The 26,204-nt window shown below is 38.8% G+C and overlaps 2 protein-coding genes across 4 annotated transcripts in view; one reads left to right on the top strand and one right to left on the bottom strand.

The window, feature by feature from the left end:
- Positions 1 to 1,986, top strand: part of ITGA2 (integrin subunit alpha 2) — a 107,341-nt gene extending 105,355 nt beyond the window's left edge. Inside the window, exons 29-30 of the mRNA XM_044232083.1 lie at positions 310 to 426; positions 908 to 1,986. Coding sequence (XP_044088018.1) covers positions 310 to 426; positions 908 to 988 — 198 coding nt within the window. The 3' untranslated portion in view covers positions 989 to 1,986. The remainder of the gene's footprint in view (positions 1 to 309; positions 427 to 907) is intronic.
- Positions 1,987 to 7,204: 5,218 nt separating this feature from the next.
- On the bottom strand, positions 7,205 to 15,636 carry MOCS2 (molybdenum cofactor synthesis 2). Of its 3 annotated transcripts, none has more exons than XM_044232055.1 (6): positions 15,552 to 15,636; positions 14,351 to 14,495; positions 11,635 to 11,762; positions 10,706 to 10,856; positions 9,232 to 9,355; positions 7,205 to 7,329 (listed from the first exon to the last, which is right to left on the bottom strand). In XM_044232055.1, the coding sequence occupies exons 2-6, from the start codon at positions 14,446 to 14,448 to the stop codon at positions 7,261 to 7,263; spliced, it is 570 nt and encodes a 189-aa protein (XP_044087990.1). In that variant the 5' UTR covers positions 14,449 to 14,495; positions 15,552 to 15,636; the 3' UTR covers positions 7,205 to 7,260. The 3 variants fall into 3 exon arrangements, with proteins under 3 accessions (XP_044087990.1, XP_044088005.1, XP_044087996.1); XM_044232070.1 differs by lacking the exon at positions 15,552 to 15,636 and adding an exon at positions 12,336 to 12,392 and having other exon boundaries at positions 14,351 to 14,368; XM_044232061.1 differs by lacking the exon at positions 7,205 to 7,329 and adding an exon at positions 7,583 to 8,581.
- Positions 15,637 to 26,204: the final 10,568 nt, after the last annotated feature.

The following is a 26,204-nucleotide window of genomic DNA, read 5'->3' as shown; positions in this document are numbered from 1 at the left end:
GATGAGACTATGCCAGAAACCGAAGTTCCGATTTCATAAATAAAGCAGCTGAGGTTGTCAAAGGTGACATACCCACTAAATACAGACACAAAAAGAGAGGAAACTGGAAAATTTGTATTCCTTGCCTGTACTGTGAAGAAGCACTTTCTCTAGAAATCATATTGCACAACGCTTAGCTGAGGAATGAGATCATGCGTGAGTCATGTCACCTTTCTGGACCACCATTTATAGAATTAGAGAAATTGACTAGAACATCTCACTTTTTCTGGGTGCTACAATTACTTAACTATTGCATATATACATTTACAGATTCCCATTATGATAATGAAACCCCATGAGAAAGCTGAAGTTCCAACTGGAGTTATAGTAGGGAGTGTAATTGCTGGAATCCTTTTGCTATTAGCTCTGGTTGCGGTCTTATGGAAGGTAAGAAAATTTTCATATTTAAAATATTGGGCTCCTAAAGACATCTGTCTTGAATTTCCTTACCGAACAGTAGCCTTAAGTTTTATATAGTACCTCCTCCATCCTAAGAGAAAAGAAAATGCAAATTTATTTGCAAATTCTCCCTTCTGTCCTTGAAAACAATCAGTAAGGACTTTATATCTCTGGTCTTGGGTGTGTGTGTGTACACATATACATGTACTTTTTTTTTTTTTAAGCCTGCCTTACATCCTGACCCCTGAATGTTTTGTTCAGCTGCAAATGAGCAGACCCTAGAAAATTTTAACTTTATGCAATTCAGAATTCAGTTCAACTCCCTGGGTATGATTTCTTCACTGAAAAGTTCTCTCCAGAGCCCAGAGATTCCCAGAGGTGCTCCGGTGGGCAGCCAACCGGGGGAGGGGGGAGATGCCATAACAAAATAGCCCACAGGTGGTAAAATTTTTCTATCATCATCTTACAGCTTGGTTTCTTCAAAAGAAAATATGAAAAAATGTCCAAAAATGCGGATGAGATTGACGAGACCACAGAACTCAACAGCTGAGCTCCCCCTGACCCCGCAGTCTATGGACAGGGTTGCACCCTGGGTTTGCAATTTGCATGAATGGATTCTTTTTTTAAATCCCAGTGTTTTATGTGTAATAGGTAAACTAGCCTGGTATTTTACGAAAACTGCAGGTCAGTTTGGAAAGAAGAAATTGGGGGGTGGGGTGGCTAGGAGTATAAAGGGTAAAACTTATTTTATACGGGGGGAAAAGTGATCTTTCCACTGGCTGGTCCAGAGTTTACATTGTAACATGTGTTGTGTCGGAAACATGAAATGCTTACCATCATGAGACGTCTTAAAGAAAAACACAACCTTTCTCCGATTGGGGGGGGGGTGAGGTACCCCAACCATTAAAAACGGTTTCTAAACCGTCATGACCAAAGTGGAAGGACTTGGTTGGCACAGATACAGAATTAGCTTGGATACTGATGTTGATGGGGAAAAACACCACAGGTTTTCATCTCATGCTGCTCATCCAAAGCTGCCTCAGAGGTTATTTTAAGTGATAATTTTCTTAAGAAAGTAGGGTAAAATTTGCTACTGGCCTGCAGCCGCCTTCCCAGTCCCTTGTTTGCCAGGATGTACTTACCAAAACATACCTGCATACCCGGCAGGAGCTGAGAGTATGCTTTCTGGAGAAAAAACTTCCATTTAAGTGTGGAGAGGGGCAGTAGTATAGAGGCCAAAGCATAAAACTGTGTCTAAAATCTGTAATATCACAACATTTACGGTATAATCCTCTCTGCTAGAGGCCCAGCCTATGCTACAGGAAGTAGGAAGTTTTCTTTCTCCTTCAGGATGCCCGGCTGGCTAACCTGACTGGCTGGAAGGGACCTAGTTTGAATGTTTGGGAGAGGAGTAATTTCTTTGCCTTCGGCATCCTTCCATCTTCCATACTAAACCACTTTTCCCACTCCGGGTGTCCCCATCTTCTAGAAGCCCCCCGAGGCATGCCTTCCTCTCCAGTAATCCGGAGCTAACCACGTTCCCTTGGCCCTTGACCAGATATCCCATTCATTGGGGACAGCTGCTCTGCACCAGGTATGAGGAAGAAAAATCATCTCACATATAATTACATGAATAATCCCCTTAACTCCAGGAAGCTATTTTCACTTATTGGTAAACGGGTAAGAAAAATAAGCCAGAGTAAATTTCTAATTGTTGGAATTTCAAGCAGCATAAAGAAGGTAGTTAAAAACAAAACAAAAACAAAAAACAAAAAAACTCAAGAATTTGCAAGGACTACAAGGAGATATTGGAACCACCTAATTAGCAGGTTTCATCCTCTGTGTTTGTGTGTTGCTGAAGGACTTAAACTTCCAGAAGAATGACTGCCACCTGGGCAAGACTGCTCCCTAGCTAGCTTATTAGGTCCCAACTCCCGAGACATTTGGTTCGACAGGGATAAATGCCACTAGTCTGTTTTTTTTAACAAGCATCCCAGTCACTGATGTAAATAAACTATCTTGGGGATGCACCACCCATTTCTCCTTCTGCACTTCCTTTTCCATTTCTGAGCCCACACATTCTCCAGGAGGAACGGGGAACGAGGCAGAGAGACTATTTTATGACAAAAACTGACATAAAAACCTAAAGCTTTAGACAAGTCACTCTGCCTCTTTACACTTCAGTGTCCTCATTAGAAAATGGGAAGCCCAGGTTGTAATTAAGCAGCAATGCTTTTAGCTTTAAAAGTCGATGACCTCAATTTCTTGTAACTACAATCCTCCAAAAACCAGACTTTGAGAAAACAGGTATATGCCTTGGTGCACCTGGTCCTGACCTCCCTCCTGGCCCAACTCTGCGGTGAGCTACTTAAAGCTATCTTCAGTGATTTATCTTCAGTGATTTATTTTTGTATGTGACAAAGCAAAACTAGGGGGCAAAATTAGCCACAAAATGTCAGGGGTTTATAGCAAAAACATGGTATTCTCCAGATGTGCTAGGGCCCAGTTCTCATTAACAGCCATGTGGACTTTAAGTCCAAAACTTATTTAAAAGAGCAGAGGAAAAACATCACTAACTTGATAGAGTATTTAATAAACCATATAACTACTGTACACATACATGCTCGTTCTTCAGGGTGCTACACAAAGACTTCTGGCAGGTCATTCCTTCCATTTTACTCTGCCCCACTTTTCTCACAGAAGCACTAAACTGGGAGGTCACATACCCATGGCGAGTTTGAGAGCTTTGGCCAAGCCATGGTTTAGGTGATCTACCTTGTCAGCATTGTCTCCATGAAGTAGCTGGGTTACTCCAAACTAAAAACCGAGCCACTTGTCTCTGTACCATTTATTACCTTAGGGCAAGGGTTCTCAGCCTGGATGCTACTGATGCGAGGGGTTGGGTAATTCATTCTTGCAGGAGACGGTCCTGGGTGTTGTAGGACCTTCAGCAGCCCTGGCATCCACCAGACATTGTGACAATCAAAAAATACCTCCAGACATCGTATCACACCTTAGGAAGCAGAATCACCCCCACTGAGAACCCCATTACACTAAGAGCAAGTGGCCTAAATACACAACTTCTGTTATCAGATCAAAATTTGAGGTGGTGGCTCTACTGAGTATTTCTCAAGCACTTTTAAGCAAAGGCAAGTATTTATCCAAGAAATTAAAGAAAAAGCCCATTGCATGAAAAAAAGACTTATGTATTCCTATTCAGCCCTACTTTTGTTTTAGAAGTATAATATGGGGCTTATAAGTTACCATCTTAAAGTTTCCATTTCATAAATGGTATATAGATTAAGATCTATAGAATGTGATTAAAAACAGTTGCTTCATACACAGCTCCCACAAGCCATTTATAAAATAGTAGTTTGTGAGGAAGCTGCCTTGAGACTTGAAATTGTGCATCATTCATTTTAGGAGCAAAAGGAGAACTCTCAACTGGAAAGAAATTTTTCCTAGCTGGCACAGTTCTTCTTATAAAACAGAAGTTATTAACTGTGAAAAGAAAACTAAAACCCATTTATCATAATCACACAAGTGATTATACTAAAAGCTATTATAAAAAGTGTAATTTCATAATGTATTTATCTATTCTGATATACAGCTATAAGTTAATATATTAAAAATCTCATCAATTAAGACGTTAAACAGAAAGGGGATCCCTCAAACTGAGCACCCTGGCCCATCTTGGCTATTTCAGTTTGCACACAGAAAATATCCCCATTCATAACTTTTCAGGATTATGCCCTTCATGTACATTAACCATACACATTTTAAACAATTTGAAAGATTAACATCCAGAGGTAAAAGAGAAACATGAGGGTAAAATTTGAAATAAAAATGTTAACTCCATCTTTGAACCTTAAATAATGAAAATATAGCCATATGTAAATATAAAAAGATGGTTTCATCTGTACTGGATTTTGGCAGATAAAGTCAAAATAAAAATGTATATACTGCACAGCTATGTTAGAATTGTGTATTTTTTAAAGAGAAGTTATCTTTGATATTTTCCTTCCTGTAAAGTATTAATCTTTAAGATGTGATAAGTACAGTTAATTTTTTTTATTAACTGGTTTTGCCTTTTTTCTCTCCACCAAAAATATAAAAATGTATGCATGTTCAAATTGTATAATTCATTTCTGAGAAATCAAATTGAAAGATCAACATTAGTATGAGAAAAACTCTTAAGTATGAGAATCAAGAAAAATGTTATTTAACTATAAACCAATCTTCATACCACATTACTGAATTATAATTAAAATCGTTCTGAAAATAAAGTGATCTTACTTTGGACTTTTAATTTTGCGGCTTGTATATTTCACTGTATTTATCTTGCACACCCCCATGGAGTCTTGAACCAGTTCTGAAGCAAAGTAAGCAAAGAGTGAGGCTGTTATCTAATCTCTTAAATTACTAGCAGTGACCAAAGGATGTTCTGTAAGAACCTTTAAACTACCTTCATGGTTTAGGGATTAGGTGTAAAACTTTGCCTCTAAACGTGTGTCCACAGATAGGCAGCGTTGCATCACCAGAACCTGTTACAAAATGCGTATCCCTGGTGCCATCCAGAACTACCGAATGCCAGTGGGACGTTTAACAAGATCCTGAGATGATTCCTATTACGTTACACACTGAAGTTTGAGAAGCCCTGCTCTCAAATACAACTTCTCTCTTGAAATAAAATGTGTGCTTGGAATAGAGAGGAAAAAAAAGGTTGGGCAAACTGTTGCAACTTGCCAAAGGAGTCATGTGAAGGTTTCTTTTGTTTGTTGTTGTTGTTTAAGTTTGAGTAAGCAGGAGGGTTTAATTATTTTAAGGATTAAATATGCTGAAGTTATGACGCATTAAGAAAGATACAGAGCAAGCTTACCGACTGGCCCTAACTGCACAGATGGCACATGAATGCAAAGCTTGGGTGGCACGTGCTTCCATCTACATCAATGTACAAATGTCTCCCATCCCAGATCAGGTGATCTGTCAAATGCCTTCCTTAACTCTGCCCATCTCAGCTCTGGTGAACCAAGCTGTCAGGGCCGCTTACCAGGGAACCACCACCAGTGAGTGGGTATGCATCGTACATTAAAATATAACTATGAAGAAAAAGAACATTAGTTTTATCGCAGAACAGATCTAACTATTAAGGTTACCAATTTGTCCAAAATTGGAAAATTGTATATTTACTCATTTTTTTAAAGTAATTCCTTTTACTTACTCTATGTCACTTTTTAAAAACTATAAACCGCATTTTTTAAAATTCCGTCCTCATCCTATCATAATCCCTTAATATTTTAAACTCAGGTACCTATTAAAAGTCAGTCATCAGGTCCTATTAAAAGTTGTCATCTAAGAACCACTCCTAACTTAAAAGGCTAAGTTGAAATTGCGGTTCTATGCAAAAGAAAAGGAACAGACTATAAACAGCGGACTCAAGCTGCTCTTATTGCAGCGCTGGCTCTACTGCCCTCTGGCGGATCAGCTACTAACTGCATCACAGACCACTCCCACCTTCAGAGACCTCTCACAACCTCCGTGCAGAGCGTGAAGGGACTATGCTGGGTGTCACAGTATGGGAGCAGGGGAGGAGGGGAAACCCACTCATGCATTCAGCCAGACACCCTCACACAACTCTAAGTGCTACAACTACACATATGTCCAGTGTGTTTAATCTGGGGCATAATACTTAACACCAACAGCACTTCTCAGTGCATGGGAGGGGTCAGGAATTTGACAGGACTCCCTGACCTCAACAAGTCTAGGGTCTAGTGATGGAGGAAACCAAGAGAAATAGTCCATCAGGTAGCACTGAGGGCCACAAGATAGAAGGGAGAGTAAAGGAACAAGACTCTAGTTTGAAATAGGATAGTCAGAGAAGGCTCTCTGAGGAGGTAACATGTAACCAGGGACTGAAATAAAATGAGGAAGCAGACTGTGGGAATACCTGGAGGAAGAGCATTCTAGAAAAAGGAACGAGTAAGGGCCCTGCGACAAAATAAGCCACAGCAAAAGTGGAAGCAGGGCAGGGGTGGGGCGAGTGAGGGGCAGGCAGGTGTCCAATCACAGACTATAGGCCACAGTGAGGACTGTGGGGTTCTAGAACAGGATTGGCTCTCACAAGCTTCTGAGGGACTGACTCAGTGGGAGGCAGAAGAATGGCAGCAGGGGACTGTCAGGGGACTGTCAGCAGGCCACAGCAGCAGTCCAAGAGAAATGGAGAGCTGGCATGGTTGACAGATATAGCAATGGAAAACACAGGAACAGCTGGTGTCAGACATTCAGGAACCCTTTTTCAAATTCTCCAGTAGGTTCATTCAGGGATTGAAGATCAAGACTCAAAGTACTGGCTTCTTGACCACTATTTCTCAAAACAAACTGAAATATATTGTGACTCTAATATCATATCCAAAGGACAAAACCATCCACAAAATCACAAAATACTTCACTCACTGACCATCTACTATTACTGCCAAAGAAAACAAAATCCTTTTCTTTTTAGTTCTCATTGAAAAATACTAAACATAAGTAAACTGAACTTCCTACTTCATGGAAGAGTATGTCTACCACAGGCATCTTTCCTCACCTTTCAAAGACTCTCCCACTTTTCTCTAAAGCTTTTCCTCTATCTCTGGTTCCCCCTAAGCCCTCATCCTGAACACCCACTTATTTTTTGTCTCCCTTTTGTCACATGTTACTGGTATGACATGAGAAACTGTACTTCATTAAACTGTCTTAACTTCTGGAGAAAAAAAATCAAAATGTGTTTAAAGACAGAGGTTTACCAAATTTAATTTTAGTACTCTTAAAAAAATGTGTGATTTAATCACCAGTTGCCCAAAAGCATTCTTTGTTTTTTTTCCAGGATGACGATGATTCTTCATACATTTCCTGAAAAAAAAGAACCACAACAGATATACAAAACAGAGTGGCTTAATAAATTCAACTACATCTGAACAATTCAGGCAAATAAATATCACATCTATTTAAATCTGCTACTCTTCTAACAATCCAACAAACATTTGCATAAGGCACTAAGTGTAGAAAAATGAATATACATGTTCCCTACATTTAAGGACTCCCAATCCAGTGGGTGTCCTAACACAAGTCCTTACACAACAATACACAAGAAAACCTAACAAGACAAGGTGCAACCACAAAATGGAATAAACAATTCCATTTGGGGCCACGTCAGGAGACCGCCTGAGCAGATCATGCAGGGAAAATGAAAGATGTTTGGTTTTAAACATTTTTTTTTTCTTTCCAAACATATCTACTACTTCAACATTTCTAAATGTTTTTCTGTAGGCAAAAGGGGTATTCGCATTAGGTGTGAAATTAAGTGACCACCCACAGAAGTTTCTAAGTAGATTGGGCTGCATTTTATTGACAACTGTGAGTGTGTGCCCCACCTACCTGCCTACCCGTTGTCTAGATCACCCATGACATCAAAGCACAGGTGGGACTAGAACCCCACAAGAATTTAGATACTTCTTGGAAGGGAGTGGAACAAGAATGTATCACTATTCTCACTCAACTGCCAGATGCTATTCCTAAGGGACAGAAATCCAAATCTGACTTTCCTCTGAACACCTGTATACCCTTCTCACCCTCCACAGACAGAAAAGCAAACAGAAAGCTCAGCTAGTCCTCAAGGTAAGGTATAAAAGGACAGGATGCCCCAACTCCTGCCCACTCTCTTGTTCTGGAGGCCTACCCTCTCATTTACCTTCTATCAGCGGGCTGTCCCTTGCTCCTCCCTTGTAAAGAAAACTATCTCTGCCACTCAGGCTCACAACTCAATGTAGAATGCTCTTCCTACCTCACTCTATTCAGGAAACGAGCTCATGTAGTCCATCAAAATTGTGACAGCTTTGTTCATAGCAAAGCCGCCGTCTATCTGAGCTTCACTAGCATCCCCTTATAAGAACGGGTTTCAGTTTTTATTCAGAAAATACGGTACTGAATTTCATAGGCCCTGTGTCAGAGTCCCATTTGCTCATCTCCACAACTAACTGAGATGGTAGGCTCCTAGGAAAGACTCACCCTCTGGTCCTCTGGTCTGGCTTTCTGATCTGAGCAGTTAATTGATTCCTCAGCTTTGCTACCAGCCAAAATGCTGCAGGCAATTCTAGACTCTTAACTGCAATTACAAGTTTGAGAATTCAGAATAATCCCACTGTTGTTACTACACCAGGGAAGAAATTAGAGAGTTGGGTCTTTTCACCCCTTCAGAATGTCCTTTTTGACCAGACATTTGCTCTTCTTGATTGGTTTGATATATTGACATAAAATGAGCTAGAATTTCCTAACTCTATTTTAAAAATCTACTCACTATGCATTTTTCTCCAAAGAGGCAATACCCCACCCTTTCCTTTTCCTAAAAAGAAATTCTAGAGTTCTTTGCTCTTTTGCCTTCAGAAATCTATTTTAGCTATTGCCTAAATAGCCATGCATTATTCCCACTCTCCAAAAGAAATTCAAGGGAATTCTAATCCAAAGAAAATGAATTCATATATGAACCAATGGAGCAGTCCCAACTAGGAATTCTAGCTGTTACCATCTACTGAGGCCTAATCTGAGCCATGCATTCTTTGGCGCATGTCCTTTTCATGTTTAACAAACCTTCAGAAGGAAACACTACATAAACACCCTAGTTCACAGATAAAGAACGCATGACTCTAAAGAGTCAGGGAAGACCCATGAATAGAGGCTCTTTATGTCATCTCATTAGCTTTTTAAAAATCTGTAAGAAAAATCATGTCCAAATGGCAAAAATAGATATTTTCTTACCTTCTTCCATATGGGCACCTTGGCTTTTAAAGTATCGATGGCATAGCTCACAGCTTGGAGGGACTCAGCCCTATGGGCTGAGGACACAGCAATGATTATGCTTGCTTCTGACACTGGAACTGAGCTTTGACAAAATGAAAGAAAAAAAATGCCATTTCTTCTGAATCTAGTTAAAAACCTACTAAACAGATGAAAAAAAATTCCTGTAAAGCCTTCTTACAACTAAACATCCAGTTCTGTTTTACATAAACTTCCACATTAGTTAAAAAAACAGTAATTGATCCCAACTGCATTCAGCAGAGGGGATGCTGAGACTGTGGCTAATTTGTTAGTATCGATCCATTAAACCTGTCTGAAGGGCACTGAGAAAAAGACCTTTCACTGTTTCTGGTTTGGATAAGGTACAGTGCCAGGCAATGCCTAGAGACACAAACTTACTGCATGAGTATAATGTAGAGTTTAAAATATTAAACAGAAATAAATATAGAATGGATAAAATTATTAATATAATTATAATTGTTAATAATAAAATAACTACTAATGGAATATCACAGAATGGAGTCCCTATTGCTGGGTTCTTTTGAAAGCGTGGAACTCCACTCTTCTAAGTAGTATGAAAAGGCGAACTAATTTAGTGACCTTCAAAGGCATTTACATTAAAAAAAATCTATTAACAGATTTGTCATACAAACTGAGTGCAAACTATGAAACAATTCTTAAAAGGCCTTAAGGCATTTACATTAGAAAGGATGAATATCCAACTTTTGTAGCAACATGGACAGGACTGGAAGAGAGTATGCTGAGTGAAATAAGTCAAGCAGAGAGAGTCAATTATCATATGGTTTCACTCATTTGTGGAGCATAACAAATAGCATGGAGGACAAGGGGCGTTAGAGAGGAGTAGGGAATTTGGGTAAATTGGAAGGGGAGGTGAACCATGAGAGACTATGGACTCTGAAAAACAGTCTGAGGGGTTTGAAGTGGCGGGGGGGTGGGAGGTTGGGGTACCAGGTGGTGGGTATTATAGAGGGCACGGCTTGCATGGAGCACTGGGTGTGGTGAAAAAATAATGAATACTGTTTTTCTGAAAATAAATAAATTGGAAAAAAAATAAATGGCAATTAGGAAAAAAAAAGGCATTTACATTAAAAAAAAAACTATTAACAGATTTGTCATACAAACTGAGTGCAAACTATGAAACAATTCTTAAAAGGCCTTAAGGACTTTAGCACACATTAGCACAGGCCATCTGTGCTGGGCCTTCCAGTTTGGGCACATTTGGACTTTGTTACCGCATCAGCCACTCTCCAAATGTAACTAACACCCAGAGTGTCTCCACTCTGTCTGCCAGAATCATACACAAACCTTCCTCTCGTGGTAACACAGGATTCCTATGGAAGATTCCAGAATCAGAATTGGTACAAAGATGGAAAACAACTGCAGTTAACTTTTCAATCGCTAAAGGAAATCATACCCAAGTCTATGAAACACTGCTATGTGTTTGACTGGCCATTTCTGCCTAATGTCGCTACAGATCTTTCGGATTTCATTTTCTGCCATTGGGAGATATGCTTCATATTCTAAGCTGATGACTTTTTTCCCTTCAAAGTTATTTCTTGTAGTCCCTAAAAGAAAAAAAGAGAAAAAAAGGAATAATATTAAAATAAGGTTTTTCCTTACAATAGAAATAACACATTAATAGAAAAGAGGATTATCTTTTAGTAGACAGGCAGCATATACCAATTTGTCTAAAAAATGCTTTCAATTTTTCTAAAAACAAAGACTTGGTTAGAAAAATAAAAAATAGAAACGTCTGGATGTTAAGTCGGCCTTCAGCTCAGATCATGATCCTTGGGTCCTGAGACTGAGTCCCACATTGGGCTCTCTGCTCAGTGGGGAGCCTGCTTCTCCCTCCCCACTCTGCCTACCACTCCCCTTGCTTGTGCGCTCTGTCAAATAAATAAATAAAATCTTTGAAAAAAAAAAAAAGAAAAAATAATTATCACAAAGATAAATAAAATGACACTGATTAGACAAGCATGACTAAAAACACTTAGGGACAAACCAAGATGGGAAACATGTTCCAAGGATTATCATGAAGTTAATATCATCACCATTTTTTCCCCCTCAGTATTTGGAAAATACAGACTTCTCCCTATTAATAGTGACTATTATTCTATTAATAATGACTTTTATCCTACTCCTTTAATGCCTTTAACATAAGTTAATCTGCAGGTTACTAAAACAAAAGAAGAACCAAAAAAATTTCTACCCACCACCATGGCTAATCTTGGCTTACTGTTCTCAGCACCTTAAAATCCTCTATTAACCCTGAACATGGGAAACACTTGCTAATTTCTCATCTTACGCAGCCTAACAAAAACTGTGAAAATGACAACTCACCTACAAAGAGGGATACTGCACCACAGAGTGGAGAAATCACCAACTGTGAGACTTCATCTATGGACAGCTTCTCAGAAGTAAATTTTATTACATCTTTAGAGTTCTCCTCAACTTCATTCAGATCTTCCCTAGAAGATATTAATAAACCTTAACATGGGTACGAGAGGCAAAACACCCAACCTACAGTTTTTCAACTAATATTTTTCATATGCTAGATGTGATAGAATGATAAAAATAAGCAGGTGTAAAATTTTAGCAAAACTCAGCATGTTTATAAATGTCCCTAATCAATCAAGCAGGATATAAAAAGGAATTTACCATTAACATGATCACTTAAAATGTAATCTATCTCATATGCCACTCTATTCCAAATTCTGGAATTGCTGCTCTTATCTTCCATCATGGTATAGGTCAGACATCGACACCTCCATCCACACACATGTTACCTCTAACCACTATATGTCTGTGCACCACACCTAAGCTGCCTTTTTCTTCAACCAAAAAGAAGACAGGAAGAACAGAAGCAATGCTGAATCCACAGGAACTGGGCTCATTTCATAACCAGAAATAATCCAGTTAAGTAACTGAGGAAATAAGGAAATGAACTGCGTGCCTATCACCAGATGTCGTACAAAGCCCTCTGCCACGCATTTCTCATTTCATTCATCAAGCATCTATCACATACTCACTAAGAGACCCACCTCATGCATTAGACAAGGACCAGGGAACAAAAAACCCGGCTCCTGCCCTCAAGGCACCTACATAGGAATGGAGAAACAAAGCAATAAAGAAAAATTATATATGGGAGTAACACAAAAATAAACAGGGTTCTGAGACAGAGCATGGGTGCTGGGGAAGTGCGGCTGGGTAAGAGCATCAGGGAATGCTCTTCTTTCTCAAGAGGCAGGATTTAGAAGTGAAACCTGAAACATAAGCAAGCAGTCCTGGAAAGAAACAAGGGAACAGACCCCCAGGCAGAGACAGAACGAATGGCAAATGCAAAGCCTCTAGAAAAAGAAAGACCAGGGTGTTCTCCAGAACCTAAGGGGAGGCCACAACCCAGGGTTCAAAGGAGGGAACAGAGGGACTGAGAATGGGCATGCAAGTCAGACTTTGCAGGAGGAGTTGTCTGGATAGAATCATAAATCCTGAGGGATTTTATTTACATTGGGAAAGAAGGCTCAGAGGAGTTAAGGACTCATTCAAGGTGATTCCAATCAGGGAATCTCACTAAATCCAACACTCTTTTCCCTATTCTTCCAGCTACTGAAAAGAAAAGCACAAATCATCACATTCCACTGGATTCTAAGATGTTTCAACATTCGTACATGCCACCTGAGATTGTTAGAAGAACTTAAGGTAACCCAAACATGGTCCATGCTCTGTGAACTTGGAACCATACCAAATTCCTACAACTTGATTCTATAAAGACATGGCTTCTAAAACCACAATACAAACCCAAACACCTTCAAATGATACATAATGTTGTTTAAGTAATCTTCCTAATCTTTCCAAAGAACACCTTTAATCCTCTCTCTCTCACACACACACACAGAAACAAACACCTTAAAGCAGCACACTATTTTCTGAATAAATTCCAAACTCAAAAAAAAATGGGCATTTTTCTAAAATCAAGCTGTTGATATGGTGACCAGTTTCCCCGTGAAACTGAGACACATATCTAACAAAAAATTCTATTATTTCCAAATAGTAGAACTAAGAAAGATCCAGTCTTTATTAGTATGATGGGTAATTTGCTTTGCAATATATATTCTTCACTTTTGGGGGCACTGCCCTCCAGCAGAGTGGAGAAAAAAAAATAGGTGAAAAAAAATAAACTGGCATCCTTAGTATGTTCCTTTCCTTAACGGAACCAAGGTTTTACCATTGGGTATTGTATTTACTGTTGACTTTGGAGAAAAGCCCATATCACAGTAAGAAAGTTTTCCTTCATTCCTAACTTACGAAAAATTTTTAATTAGGGATAATCTTTCATTTCTACATTATTTGCTCTTCAGTTGACAATAAATTAAGTCTCATTCTGTCTCTCCAGACTATACTAAGAGATATTCTTATGCATCATCCTACTTAGATTAAGACTGTGTTGTTTGGGAAGATGCATTGGGTCCTAGGACCACCTGCAACGCAGCTATCGTAATAAAGCTGTTTCTTTACAACTGGAAAATGATAAGCTTTCTTGTTAGGCATAGTGATCTTTTTACTTCCTGACTATGCAATTTTTTGACATTCCTCTGTACCAAGGAGAGCTATTACCCTGTATTAATAAATGAATTTGTGAAAAAGTACAGAGAATCCAATAATCTGAATTCAAATGTTGGCTCTGCCACTTACTAGCTATGTGATCATAGACAAGTTTTTAACTTCTCTGAATTTCAGTTTTCCTTCCTGCACAATAGGAATATTAATACTCCAGAATCTAGCACTATGCCTGACACATAATAAAATTTCAATAAACCATTTGAAGTGGAGAGAATGAACATGTCAAACTGACATAAAATTAAACTGCTTACAAGAGAACAGATGTAGAGATGATACAAAGATACACATAAGTCCGTCTACGTCAACTATTACAACAGCAACTCTACTGGTGCAGACAGATTTACAAAGAGTATATACTTAAAGCAAATCTTATACAAGTTATCATCTATGTAATCCTCTTCCACAAAACTGGTTAAGAAATACATGTCACACACACCCAAGTGGCACACAAGCACTATCCTCCACTAATGGGGGGGATGATGGCAATTTCGTCTCCTGATTGAAGCTGGAGGAGTTGATCTCCAAGCTCGACATATTCTTGACGGACAGCAAATATCACCTGATTCCTGACATCAGCCAATCTGAAGGGAAAAAAGAGTATAATTAGAAGTATCAATGTTGTAGTAGACCTCCAATCTCCACAGCTGCAACTAAAAATACCACATTAAATATTACTTCATGTAGCACCACCTGCAAAGTTACTAATTAAACCAATTCATATTCTGCAGAGAAAGTACATATCCCTTGAAGAACATACTTATTCACCACAATGAACACAGTAAACTGCTAACAACTCTTTAATGAGTGTTGTCTCAGGGATTTAAACAACCATCTCCCCCTCCTCAAAAAAAGAAAAAAAAAAAGAAGAAGACTATACAACATTTAAGACCAAGTGTCTCCCAACAGGTATAAGGCTAAAGATAAAGCATGACAGAGGCTCCACCTCATTTCATTGATTATCAGGGCACTTCGGCACTTTAAGAGCAGCTTAAAGAGGCACCTGGGTGGCTTGGCCAGTTAAGCACCCAACTCTTGATTTCTACTCAGGTCCTGATCTTGGGGTCGTGAGATCAAGCTTGGAACTCCTTCAAATAAGCCATATTCATACTTTGTTGCAGAAAGGACTTGAGGTAGGAGTAAGAGCAGTAAATTAGATTTTCAAGAACCAGAAAAAAAATCAAATATGAAAACTCGATTCAGCAGCAGCTAAGGTTTCTGAGCTTTCACTTTTCTTTTTATCTTAGAAATTTCTACTTTGAGTTCTCTAAAGAAGGGGAAAGACAAAAAATATAAAACACAAGTTTTTGACTTAATTTGTAACAATTCTATTTAATGTTATTAAATGCAGAACCCACATTTTCAGTATTTCATAAATTATAAAAGCAAGTATATTCATGGCCCTTTGGCAGTATTCCAGTTCATTATACTTTTGTTTTTTAGTAAAAAACATTAAGAAATTAATTTAAGAAATCGTGCATTTTTAGATACTAGAATTTATTAGTAATTGCAAAAAAAATACACCTACTGACTTTTTTGACAGTAAGCATGGATAAAAATTAGTGTTTTTCTCTAATTATTTACACATTTTTCAATGTTAAAAAGTATTAATCATATGTATGCTACAAAGGTTTAACTACCCAGGATGTCGGGCTTCTATCTCATTCCACAGCTGCAACGCTCTTATTTCTTGTGGCACAGAAATGGTCTCTGAGCGAATTCCTGTTATCTCAGCACTTTTGGCAAAATACAACACTTCAACCTGCAAAGGAGAAGAAATGCCTTTAACGTAACAGTAATAGACCTTTTCTGTCTCGGTGGGCTTGCTTTCTTTCCAATTATTTTAACCAAAGACAAATTTTATGAGTTAGAGATAATTAAATCACCCCCCAAAAAGTTAGTATAATTACAATTACAAGTTAACCATGAGGTTAAGTCGTTCTTCATTTGACATAAATTACAGCACCTTTTATAAACACTTAAGCAGTGAACTGATGTCTCAGTCAAGAGATGAATTACACAAATAAAGTAAATAACTAGAAAACTGAGACACGTCTCTCACGGTTGTCATATGACCCTTGATTCAGTCCACATTACATCGAACCTAGCTGCCAAGGATTAAGTTATGCAACATACCCTCAGGTTTCTAAAGGCTGGTGGGTTTGATACACAGGTTAAACTGGTATTTCCTAGGACAAACCTATACCGTCAGCCTGGTATCTAAGAAATCTGGCCAATTAAATAACCCACCTGTCCCAGTGTGCAAATTATTCTCTACGAAATAATCAGAGGTTTGCAAATAATCGAGGGTTTGCAAATGCATATAGGAAGCACCTTTTTTCACAAGAACTCTCAGTTAAATGCATGAACTTGAAAACTGTCTTTGCCAAAGCGAATAATCATGGAAGCAAGGCGGCGACGTCACGGGTGCCTTTACACCTTTGACGCCGTCATCCCGGAGACCAGGGGTTAGCGGAGAGGACCTGACCTTGGTTGGGGCAGCAGAAGTGAAAGCCTCCGCAGCCCGGAGGGGCAACACCAGTGGTAGTGGGCGCAGCACAGGGACTAAGACTCGGTCCCACTAAGGTGGCAACGGTGAGGATCCGGCTGAGCAGGGCCGGACCGGTAGAGGGAGGAAAAAAAGGGGTCAGATGCACCTGTGAGGGCGCCCCACCCTTACCTGACATTGCACCACCATCCCGTCCGGATCCCGGATCCGTTGTCCCCGCCGAGGAAGCGGAGCAGGTCGGCTGAGAGCGCAGGCGCAGTCTTACGGCTCTTTCCGCTCACACGGGGCCTGCGCAAAGCTAGCTCCGCCCCGCCGCTCTCCCCGCAGAGTTCCAGCTGCAGACGACTCCGCGAAAAGCTCAATTTTCCCTTGCTGCTGGGTAGCGGTGGTGAGCTTCAGCTACAGGTATCACGAAATGCGGGAAGGGCTGGCCGTTCATGCCTGTCTTCTTAGATGAGAAGCCGAGGTGTGGGAGAGCAGACACCGGTCTTTACTGGACAGTTGTCACCTGCGTCACCGAAGTTCGGCTTTCCCAATTGTAGGCTTGTCTTTGACATTTCTTATTACCCCGACATCCATCTTATGATTAATGTCCGTTAAAGGCAGAGCATTCAATTTATCATAGTATTCGAATTGTGTCAGATTTACACTTTCCCAGTTTAGTAGCTGCTCAGTAATTAGTCCAGTTGCTATCTATCCATCCAACATTTCCAACTTTTCATAAGCAAGAACTCTGTTTTGAATTGCTTACACAGTCTTGTGGATATAAGCTAGGCGCCCCTTCCCTTGTAATTCACAGGACTGGATGTAAGACAGCCATAAACCATTAATGGTAAGTTAGTGTAACAAATGCAATACTGGAGGTACATGTTACTCTTCATGGGGGTTGTAAGGGGAAAGTGGCTGGTCACCTGAGGAGTACAGGAAGTCTTCACAGAGGCTTGAGCTAAGTCTGCTAGAGTAAGTAGCAGCAATGTTAGAGTGAGGGTAGGGATGAGGGAATTTCGCTAAGGTGTGCCAAGCCAGAGGGATATAACGCAGCATTATGAGGTCACAGAAGGGCAAATAGTTGGCAAGGTGCACATGACCCTCCAAGAAGTATTGGAAATGAGGCTAGATACCAGGTGGTAGCCCATGGGAGGAAAAATGGACAAGAACTGACTAACAGCAACATATATGCCTATAAAGTTGTTAAATATCAAGGATAAAGAATTACATTCACAAAAATAGGAAAACAGGGGAATGATGACAATACCTTAGACTTCTCCCTGAGATCTAATGCCAGAAGATGGTGCCAGTATCTAAAAGAGGCTAAGAACAAAAGCATGCCCCAAAATGTTATTATGTACAGCCAAATGGGTGTTGCAAAAGGGGCATAGCCTAATACTCCTAATCTGCAAAACCTCAAAAAAGAAAATATCCAAGAGCCCTTCTTATAAATTCTCCTCTGACAAAAATCCAATCAAGAGAGCAATTGTAAATCAATAAAAGCAGCAATGTCCACAATAGCAAAACTATGGAAAGAACCTAGATGTCCATCAACAGAGGAATGGCTAGAGAAGATGTGGTGTGTATATATATATATATATATATACAATGGCATACTATGCAGCCATCAAAAGAAATCTTGCCATTTGCAATGACATGGATGGAACTAGAGGGTATTATGTTTAGTGAAATAAGTCAATCAGAGAAAGACAATTATCATATGATCTCCCTGATACAAGGAATTTGAGAGGCAAAGTGGGGGCTTTTGGGGGTAGGGAAGGAAAAAATGAAAGAAGATGAGATTGGGAGGGAGAAAAACTATAAGAGACTATTAATCTCACAAAACAAAATGAGGGTTGCCGGGGGAAGGGGGGTAGGGAGAGGGTGGTTGGGTTATGGACATTGGGGAGGGTATGTGCTATGGTGAATGCTGGGAAGTGTGTAAGCCTGATGATTCACAGACCTGTACCCTTGGGGCTAATAATACATTATATGTTAATTTTTTTAATTATAAAAAATAAAACTAATGATGTACTGTAAGTTGGCTAATAGAATTTAAATAAACAAATAACAAATTTTAAAAAAACAGTAATAAAGCAGTTAATGGCAAAACAAAGCAATTGAACATGATTTTAATCCACTTAAATTTTTATAAAACAAAGATATCAGAGCACCTGGATGTCTCAGTCAGTTAAGCACCTGCCTTTGGCTCAGGTCATGATCCCAGAGTGGTGAGACCAAGTCCTGTGTAGGACTCCCTGCTGAGCAGGGAGCCTATTTCCTCCCTCTCTTCCCCGCTCTGTTCTCTCTCAAATAAATAAGTAAAACCTTAAAAAATATATAAATTTAGGGTTATGGTTATGGAATAAAATGTAAATAACATTGAAATAATTAAAAAGTTATAGAAACTGCCCCCAAATTGGAACATGTAGTTACAAAATACAATTCAAGATTCTTATTTTTCATAATCTTGTTTCTTAATTTTAGAAGGATCCTTTAGGGGCAGCTATGTCTTGTGAATAAATAATAACCTGCTCATTTTTAATTCCCTACTTGGTTGTTAAATTCAAGTAAAAATAAAAATTGAAAAAAGAAAAATAGTACAAAGTATACTTGCATTTAAAAATTTTATCTATGTAATTTTAATGGCCAAAGAAAAGGGACTGAATAACATTCACCACAGGATGAGAGTTAGTGTATCTGGGTAATGGAATTATGGATGGTTTAAAAAATACTTTTCCTTTCTTCTTTGAAAGTTTCTGTGATGCTTGATTTTGGAAGTAATTTGCTTATTCTATAAATATTTATTGAGTGCTCATTGTTATGTAAGCACCAGGGACACATCTGTGAACTTAAAAGTAAGATTCTTGCCTCATACGGCTTACATTCTAGTTAGGAAGACACTATATGTAAAAAAAAAAAAAAATCAAAATTAAAAATAAGGACAGTTTGTGACGAATGCTTAGAAGGAAATGAGTAGGGAAGTAGCAGGATGCAGGTTTGTTAGGATGGGGGAGAGGTGGGAATGAACATTGCCTGACCTGAGATGACATCTGAAGGATGAGAGAGAAGCCACCCTTGTGCAGTGCTGGAGGAAGAGGCAAACCTGGGTAGGAAAGACTCCATATGTTTGAAGGATAAAAGAGGCCAATGTGGCTGAAATGTTTAAAAAAAAAAAAAAGAGAGAGAGAGAGAGCGCAATAGAGCAAGGCTGGTGAGATGATTTTGAAGAGAATAAAGGGAACTTGGATGTATAGATTCTGGGGGGTCCTGAAAGCCAGTGTGGCTTTTTACTTTCAGTGGAAAGCCACATACAAAGACACACACACACACACACACACACACTTTTAAAGATATGATTCTATATCAGCTCTAAGCCATTTTGAGGACCCTGAGGACAATTAAGTCTAAAAAGAAAGCCAATGAAGACTTAGAGAGGAGAAGGGAGTTGGGGGAAATTGGAAGGGGAGGTAAATCATGAGAGACTGTGGACTCTGAAAAACAATCTGAGGGGTTTGAAGTCGCAGGGAGGGGCGGTGGGAGGTTGGGGTATCAGGTGGTGGGTATTATAGAGGGCACGGATTGCATGGAGCACTGGGTGTGGTGAAAAAATAATGAATACTGTTATGCTGAAAATAAATTAATTTTAAAAAAAGAAGACTTATCCATGGATTTTTTTAATTATGTGAGATAATAAATTCCTTATTTTTCCTAAATATTTTCTGCCATAATTTTCAGCTATTAAATAGTATCTAGTCCTAGGTATCTGGTCATATATTTTACCCCATCATCAGGAACTCTTCATGAAATGCTACTTACTTCAGTGACTTCAGACAAGTTGAAGAGTATACTCATGTACTAAGTTAAAAAATAGAAGGAAGAGGGTGCCTGGGTGGCTCAGTGGGTTGAGTGTCTGCCTTCCAGTCAACTAGTGATTTTGGGGTCCTGAGATTGAATCCTGTATGGGGCTCCCTGCGCAGTGAGGAATCTACTTCTCCCCTTGCCCTACCTCTGCTCATGCTCTCTCTCACTCTCTCGCTCTCAAATGGGTGTAATCTTTAAAATAAAATAAAATGCTGTGATTCTGAAAGGTTTTTTTAAAAAATAGAAGGAATAGATTTTCAAGTCACAACCCATATGCAGGGTCTTATTAAATGTAGCTGGACTTGTGAAAAGTGAAAATATCTCTGAGGAAATTTCAACTGTGTGGTGTGAGATCTGTAAACACTTGACTGACTAATATCTTTAATATATTTTTGATGGTATTTGAACTTCTCATTAAAAAAATGGATGAGGCAATAGTTATTTTTGAAAGACTAGTTCAACATAAACTCATCTCTAATTACTTGTTTTAACAGGTTACCCAAGTAATAAACAGCTTACCAGAGTAAGTATACAAACTACTGTTGAAGCAGTTTTGCAATTGAATGAAGTTATTTAACAAAAAAAGTTAATAACAAAAATGGATTCTTCTTGTGTAATTTTATTGATTGGTCATTTTCAATGAAAACATAAAAACTGGGTGCCTGGGTGGCTCAGTGGGTTAAGCCGCTGCCTTTGGCTCAGGTCATGATCCCAGGGTCCTGGGATCGAGTCCCGCATCGGGCTCTCTGCTCAGCAGGGAGCCTGCTTCCTCCTCTCTCTCTCTGCCTGCCTCTCTGCCTACTTGTGATCTCTGTCAAATAAATAAATAAAATCTTTAAAAAAAAAAGAAAAGAAAACATAAAAATGTATACACTATATAGATTAGTTTATTCAAAGAAATGAAAGTCAAAAGAAATATGCCTACTTGTGCCTAGCTATTCCCCTTGCAAATCCTTCACCCTGTTAAGTGGAAACTAAATACAAAAGAGTTTTTTGCAAATGGTCAGCTTTTCACTGATGGCATTCTAAAGCCAATATACAATCTTCCAGTTTTAGATGGCAGAGGAAAACCAGATTTCATAATCTACTATATGCACAACAAATAAGTTAAAGAAAAAAAATCCAAAAAAATACACCACACAGGGGTTGTTAGCCAAGGAAAAAACAAAGGCACTTTCAAGGAGCATGCTGTGGGCTCTAGAAAGCACCTATTATTGACTTTCTTAATACTCTTGCAGAGGGAAAACTGAGGAAAACAAAAACCTGAAAAATATTACCAAAGCAGAGTTGGTGACACAGAAATCTTTATAAAAATAGGAAACCTATCCCTTTAGACATAAAAAACTCATATGAGGCAGTTGCAGGAGCAGACTGAAGCTGAGCCCAGTATTCTTAGGGACAGCCCAGGAAAAGTTCCCCTTGTCCTAAAGGTGCTCCAGAAGGGAGTCAACCCCATCTATCACATGCCTGTCACCAATTTTAAAGTAGAAACAACTGATGCCTGAATACAAGGTGAAACCTCTTGTATTACTGCCTCTCTTTGGAAATGGCAAAAGTTCAAGATGCCCAAATCCAACTAGAAATTGAGGAGGATCTGAAGCCCAAGTTTATCCGTGGATGTAAAGAGATATCCCAGACATTATGAAGTTAACCCAGATGAAGACATTTAATAAAAGTGCAAGAGAGAACAGAGCCTACTTTGACCAACAGAAGCTGCACACAGGCCTAACTGAGAAAAATTTCTTCCAATACTTTACTCAGCCCACCCCATGCCCTCAGGCTATTGATGCTTCCTTCTCTGTACCTCAGGGGTCAGCAAACCTCTTCTGTAAAGCGCCAGACAGTAAATATTTAAACATCCCAAGTCACGTGATCTCTGTCACAGCTCCCCAGCTCTGCTATGGCACAGTGAAAGCAGCCAGTGACACTATGTACTTGAAGAAGTGTGTCTCTGTGTCAATATAATTATTTGCAAAACTAAGAGATGGGCCAATTTGCAATAACACACCATATTTGCTGACCTTTGCAGTGTCACTCATAAAATGAGGGAAAAGAATGGAAGTGGAGGAAAGGGGATTTAGCCACATTGTAATCAGCATAAATACGTTTAGACAAATTTCTCCATGTTAAGTATCAGTATCTTGAGAGGCAGAAACCAAAGTATAAAAAAACAAGGAAAAATATATTCAGCAAAAATTGATTAAAACTAATATGAAAAATATAGTATGCAAATGATAGGTGAAAAAATATCTTATAGTAGAAAGCAAGCTCCCTGCACCTTCCCCCAGAATATTTTATGAAAGAATTTATAAGGACACAAATTTGTATAAGGCTTCAAGGATAAGTTAAAAATACAAAATAGAAATAAAGGTTATATGGAAATATCACTACCTATGGACTAACCTATGACTAACTTTGACCAACACAGAACAAAGAATAAATATATAAGAAGATAAATACAATAAGCAGCAGAGACTCAATTATTAGTATAGAGTAGCACTGCCCAGTAGAACTTTCTGCAATAATTGGAATGATCTATAACTGTGCTAGCCAATAGAGTAGCCACAATGACTACTGAACATTTAAAATGTAGTTACTACAATCAAGGAATTAAAGTTTACATTAAAAGTTTTTAATTAATTTTGATTCAATGGCCACATATGGCCAGTAGCTATTTATGGAAGTATAGGTCTAGAGGAAACTCTGGAGAATTTTACAATGAACACAGAGGAAAAAAGAAATTAAATGGTTCCAGCAAACATAATAAGCATAAAATAGGTATAGGGACCACAGAACATAGAGACAAGCTATGTCGCTGAATGAAAAGTCTAAGCAAATGGAACATGACATGAATTTTAAATCATAATAGAAGATAATCTTCCCAAATGCAGGGGGGCACAGTGTATATTAATAACATTTTAATAAAATTCTGAAACATCACAATAGACAATAAAAGATTTCCTAGTCTTTATTGAATTTTAAGGAAAAAATTTCTTCAGGTATTCAAGATGTTTCTATTAATTTTTTTTAATTTTTTATAAAATATAATGTATTATTAGCCCCAGGGGTACAAGTCTGTGAATCACCAGGTTTACACACTTCACAGCACTCACCATAGCATATACCCTCCCCAATGTCTATAACCCCACCACCCTCTCCTGACCCCCCCTCCCCCCAGCAACCCTCAGTTTGTTTTATGAGATTAAGAGTCTCTTATGATTTGCCTCCCTCCTGATCCCATCTTGTTTCATTTGTTCTTTTCCTACCCCCCAAACCTCCCACATTACATCTCCACTTCCTCACAGCAGGGAGCTCATATGATAGTTGTCTTTCTCCAATTGACTTATTTCGCTAAGCATAATACCCTCTAGTTCCATCCACGTCGTCGCAAATGGCAAGATTTCATTTCTTTTGATGGCTGTGTAGTATTCCTCTGTGTGTGTGTGTGTGTGTGTGTGTGTGTGTGTGTATACCACCTCTTCTTTATCCACTCATCTGTTGATGGACATCTAGGTTCTTTCCATAGTTTGGCTATAGTGGACATTGCTGCTATAAACATTTGGTGCACATGCCCCTTCGGATCGCTACATTTTTATCTTTAGGGTAAATACCCAGTAGTGCAATTGCTGGGTCATAGGGTAGCTCTATTTTCAACTTTTTGAGGAACCTCCATGCTGTTTTCCAGAGTGGTTGCACCAGCTTGCATTCCAACCAACAGTGTAGGAGGGTTCCCCTTTCTCCGCATCCTCGCCAGCATCTGTCATTACCCGACTTGTTAATTTTAGCCATTCTGACTGGTGTGAGGTGGTATCTCATTGTGGTTTTGATTTGTATTTCCCTGATGCCAAGTGATGTGGAAGCATTTTTTCATGTATCTGTTGGCTATCTGGATGTCTTCTTTGCAGAAATGTCTGTTCATGTCCTCTGTCCATTTCTTGATTGGATTATTTGTTCTTTGGAGTTTGCTAAGCTCTTTATAGATCTTAGATACTAGCCCCTTATCTGATATGTCCTTTGCAAATATCTTCTCCCATGCTGTCAGTTGTCTTTTGGTTTTGCTAACTGTTTCCTTTACTGTGCAAAAGCTTTTGATCTTGATGAAATCCCAATAGTTCATTTTTGCCCTTGCTTCCTTTGCCTTTGGCAATGTTCCTAGGAAGAAATTGCTGTGGCTGAAGTCAAAGAGGTTGCTGCCTGTGTACTCCTCAAGAATTTTGATGGATTCCTTTCTCACATTGAGGTCCTTCATCTATTTTAAGTCTATTTTCATGTGTGGTGTAAGGAAATGGTCCAATTTCATTTTTCTGCATGTGGATGTCCAATTTTCCCAACACCATTTGTTGAAGAGGCTGTCTTTTTTCCATTGGACATTCTTTCCTGCTTTGTCAAAGATTAGTTGACAATAGAGTTGAGAGTCTATTTCTGGGCTCTCTATTCTGTTCCATTGATCTATGTGTCTGTTTTTGTGCCAGTATCATACTGTCTTGATGATGACAGCTTTGTAATAGAGCTTGAAGTCCGGAATTGTGATGCCACCAACTTTGGCTTTCTTTTTCAATATTTCTTTGGCTATTTGAGGTCTTTTCTGGTTCCATATAAATTTTAGGATTATTTGTTCCATTTCTTTTAAAAAATGGATGGGATTTTAATAGGGATTGCATTAAATGTGTAGAATGCTTTAGGTAGCATAGACATTTTCACAATATTTGTTCTTCCAACCCATGAGCATGGAACATTTTCCACTTCTTTGTGTCTTCCTCAATTTCTTTCATGAGTACTTTATAGTTTTCTGAGTATAGATTCTTTGCCTCTTTGGTTAGGTTTATTCCTAGGTATCTTATGGTTTTGGGTGCAATTGTAAGTGGGATTGACTCCTTAATTTCTCTTTCTTCTGTCTTGTTGTTGGTGTAAAGAAATGCAACTGCTTTCTGTGCATTGATTTTATATTCTGACACTTTACTGAATTCCTGTACAAGTTCTAACAGTTTTGGAGTGGAGTTTTTGGGTTTTCCACATATAGTATCATATCATCTGCCAAGAGTGATAGTTTGACTTCTTTGCCAATTTGGATGCCTTTAATTTCTTTTTGTTGTCTGATTGCTGAGGCTAGGACTTCTAGTACTATATTGAATAGCAGTGGTGATAATGGACATCCCTGCTGTGTTCCTGACCTTAGCGGAAAAGCTTTCAGTTTTTCTCCATTGAGAATGATATTTGTGGTGGGTTTTTCATAGATGGCTTTGATAACATTGAGGTATGTGCCCTCTATCCCTACACCTTGAAGAGTTTGATCAGAGAGGGATGCTGTACTTTGTCAAATGCTTTTTCAGTATCTATTGAGAGTATAATATGGTTCTTCTTCTTTCTTTTATTAATGTATTATATCACATTGATTGATTTGCGGATGTTGAACCAACCTTGCAGTCCTGGAATAAATCCCACTTGGTCGTGGTGAATAATCCTTTTAATGTACTGTTGGATCCTACTGGCTTGTATTTTGGTGAGAGTTTTCGCATCTGTGTTCATCAAGGATATTGATCTGTAATTCTCTTTTTTGATGGGATCCTTGTCTGGTTTTGGGATCAAGGTGATGCTGGCCTCATAAAATGAGTTTGGAGGTTTTCCTTCCATTTCTATTTTTTGGAACAGTTTCAGGAGAATAAGAATTAGTTGTTCTTTAAATGCTTGGTAGAATTCCCCTGAGAAGCCATCTGGCCCTGGGCTTTTGTTTGTTTGGAGATTTTGGATGACTGTTTCAATCTCCTTACTGGTTATGGGTCTGTTCAGGTTTTCTATTTCTTCCTGGTTCAGTTGTGGTAGTTTATATTTCTCTAGGAATGCATCCATTTCTTCCAGATTGTCAAATTTGTTGGCGTAGAGTTGCTCATAGTATGTTCTTATAATTGTTTGTACTTCTTTGGTGTTGGTTGTG

The sequence above is a fragment of the Neovison vison genome, chromosome 1 (genome assembly GCF_020171115.1).
Source record: "Neovison vison isolate M4711 chromosome 1, ASM_NN_V1, whole genome shotgun sequence".
In the NCBI taxonomy this organism is placed as follows: Eukaryota; Metazoa; Chordata; class Mammalia; order Carnivora; family Mustelidae; genus Neogale; species Neogale vison.
Note: the sequence above shows the minus strand (reverse complement) of the source record. Positions and strands in the feature narration are given on the sequence as shown.

What these genes read in the sequence shown, in the direction of transcription:
- MOCS2 (XM_044232055.1), bottom strand. Translation starts at nt 14,448, where the DNA reads ATGTCGAGCTTGGAGATCAACTCCTCCAGCTTCAATCAGGAGACGAAA. An exon ending in TGCAGTATCCCTCTTTGTAG is followed by an intron (nt 10,857 to 11,634) that starts GTGAGTTGTCAT and finishes TTTTTCTTTTAG; the next exon opens with GGACTACAAGAAATAACTTT. An exon ending in GCAGTGTTTCATAGACTTGG is followed by an intron (nt 9,356 to 10,705) that starts GTATGATTTCCT and finishes ATTTTGTCAAAG; the next exon opens with CTCAGTTCCAGTGTCAGAAG.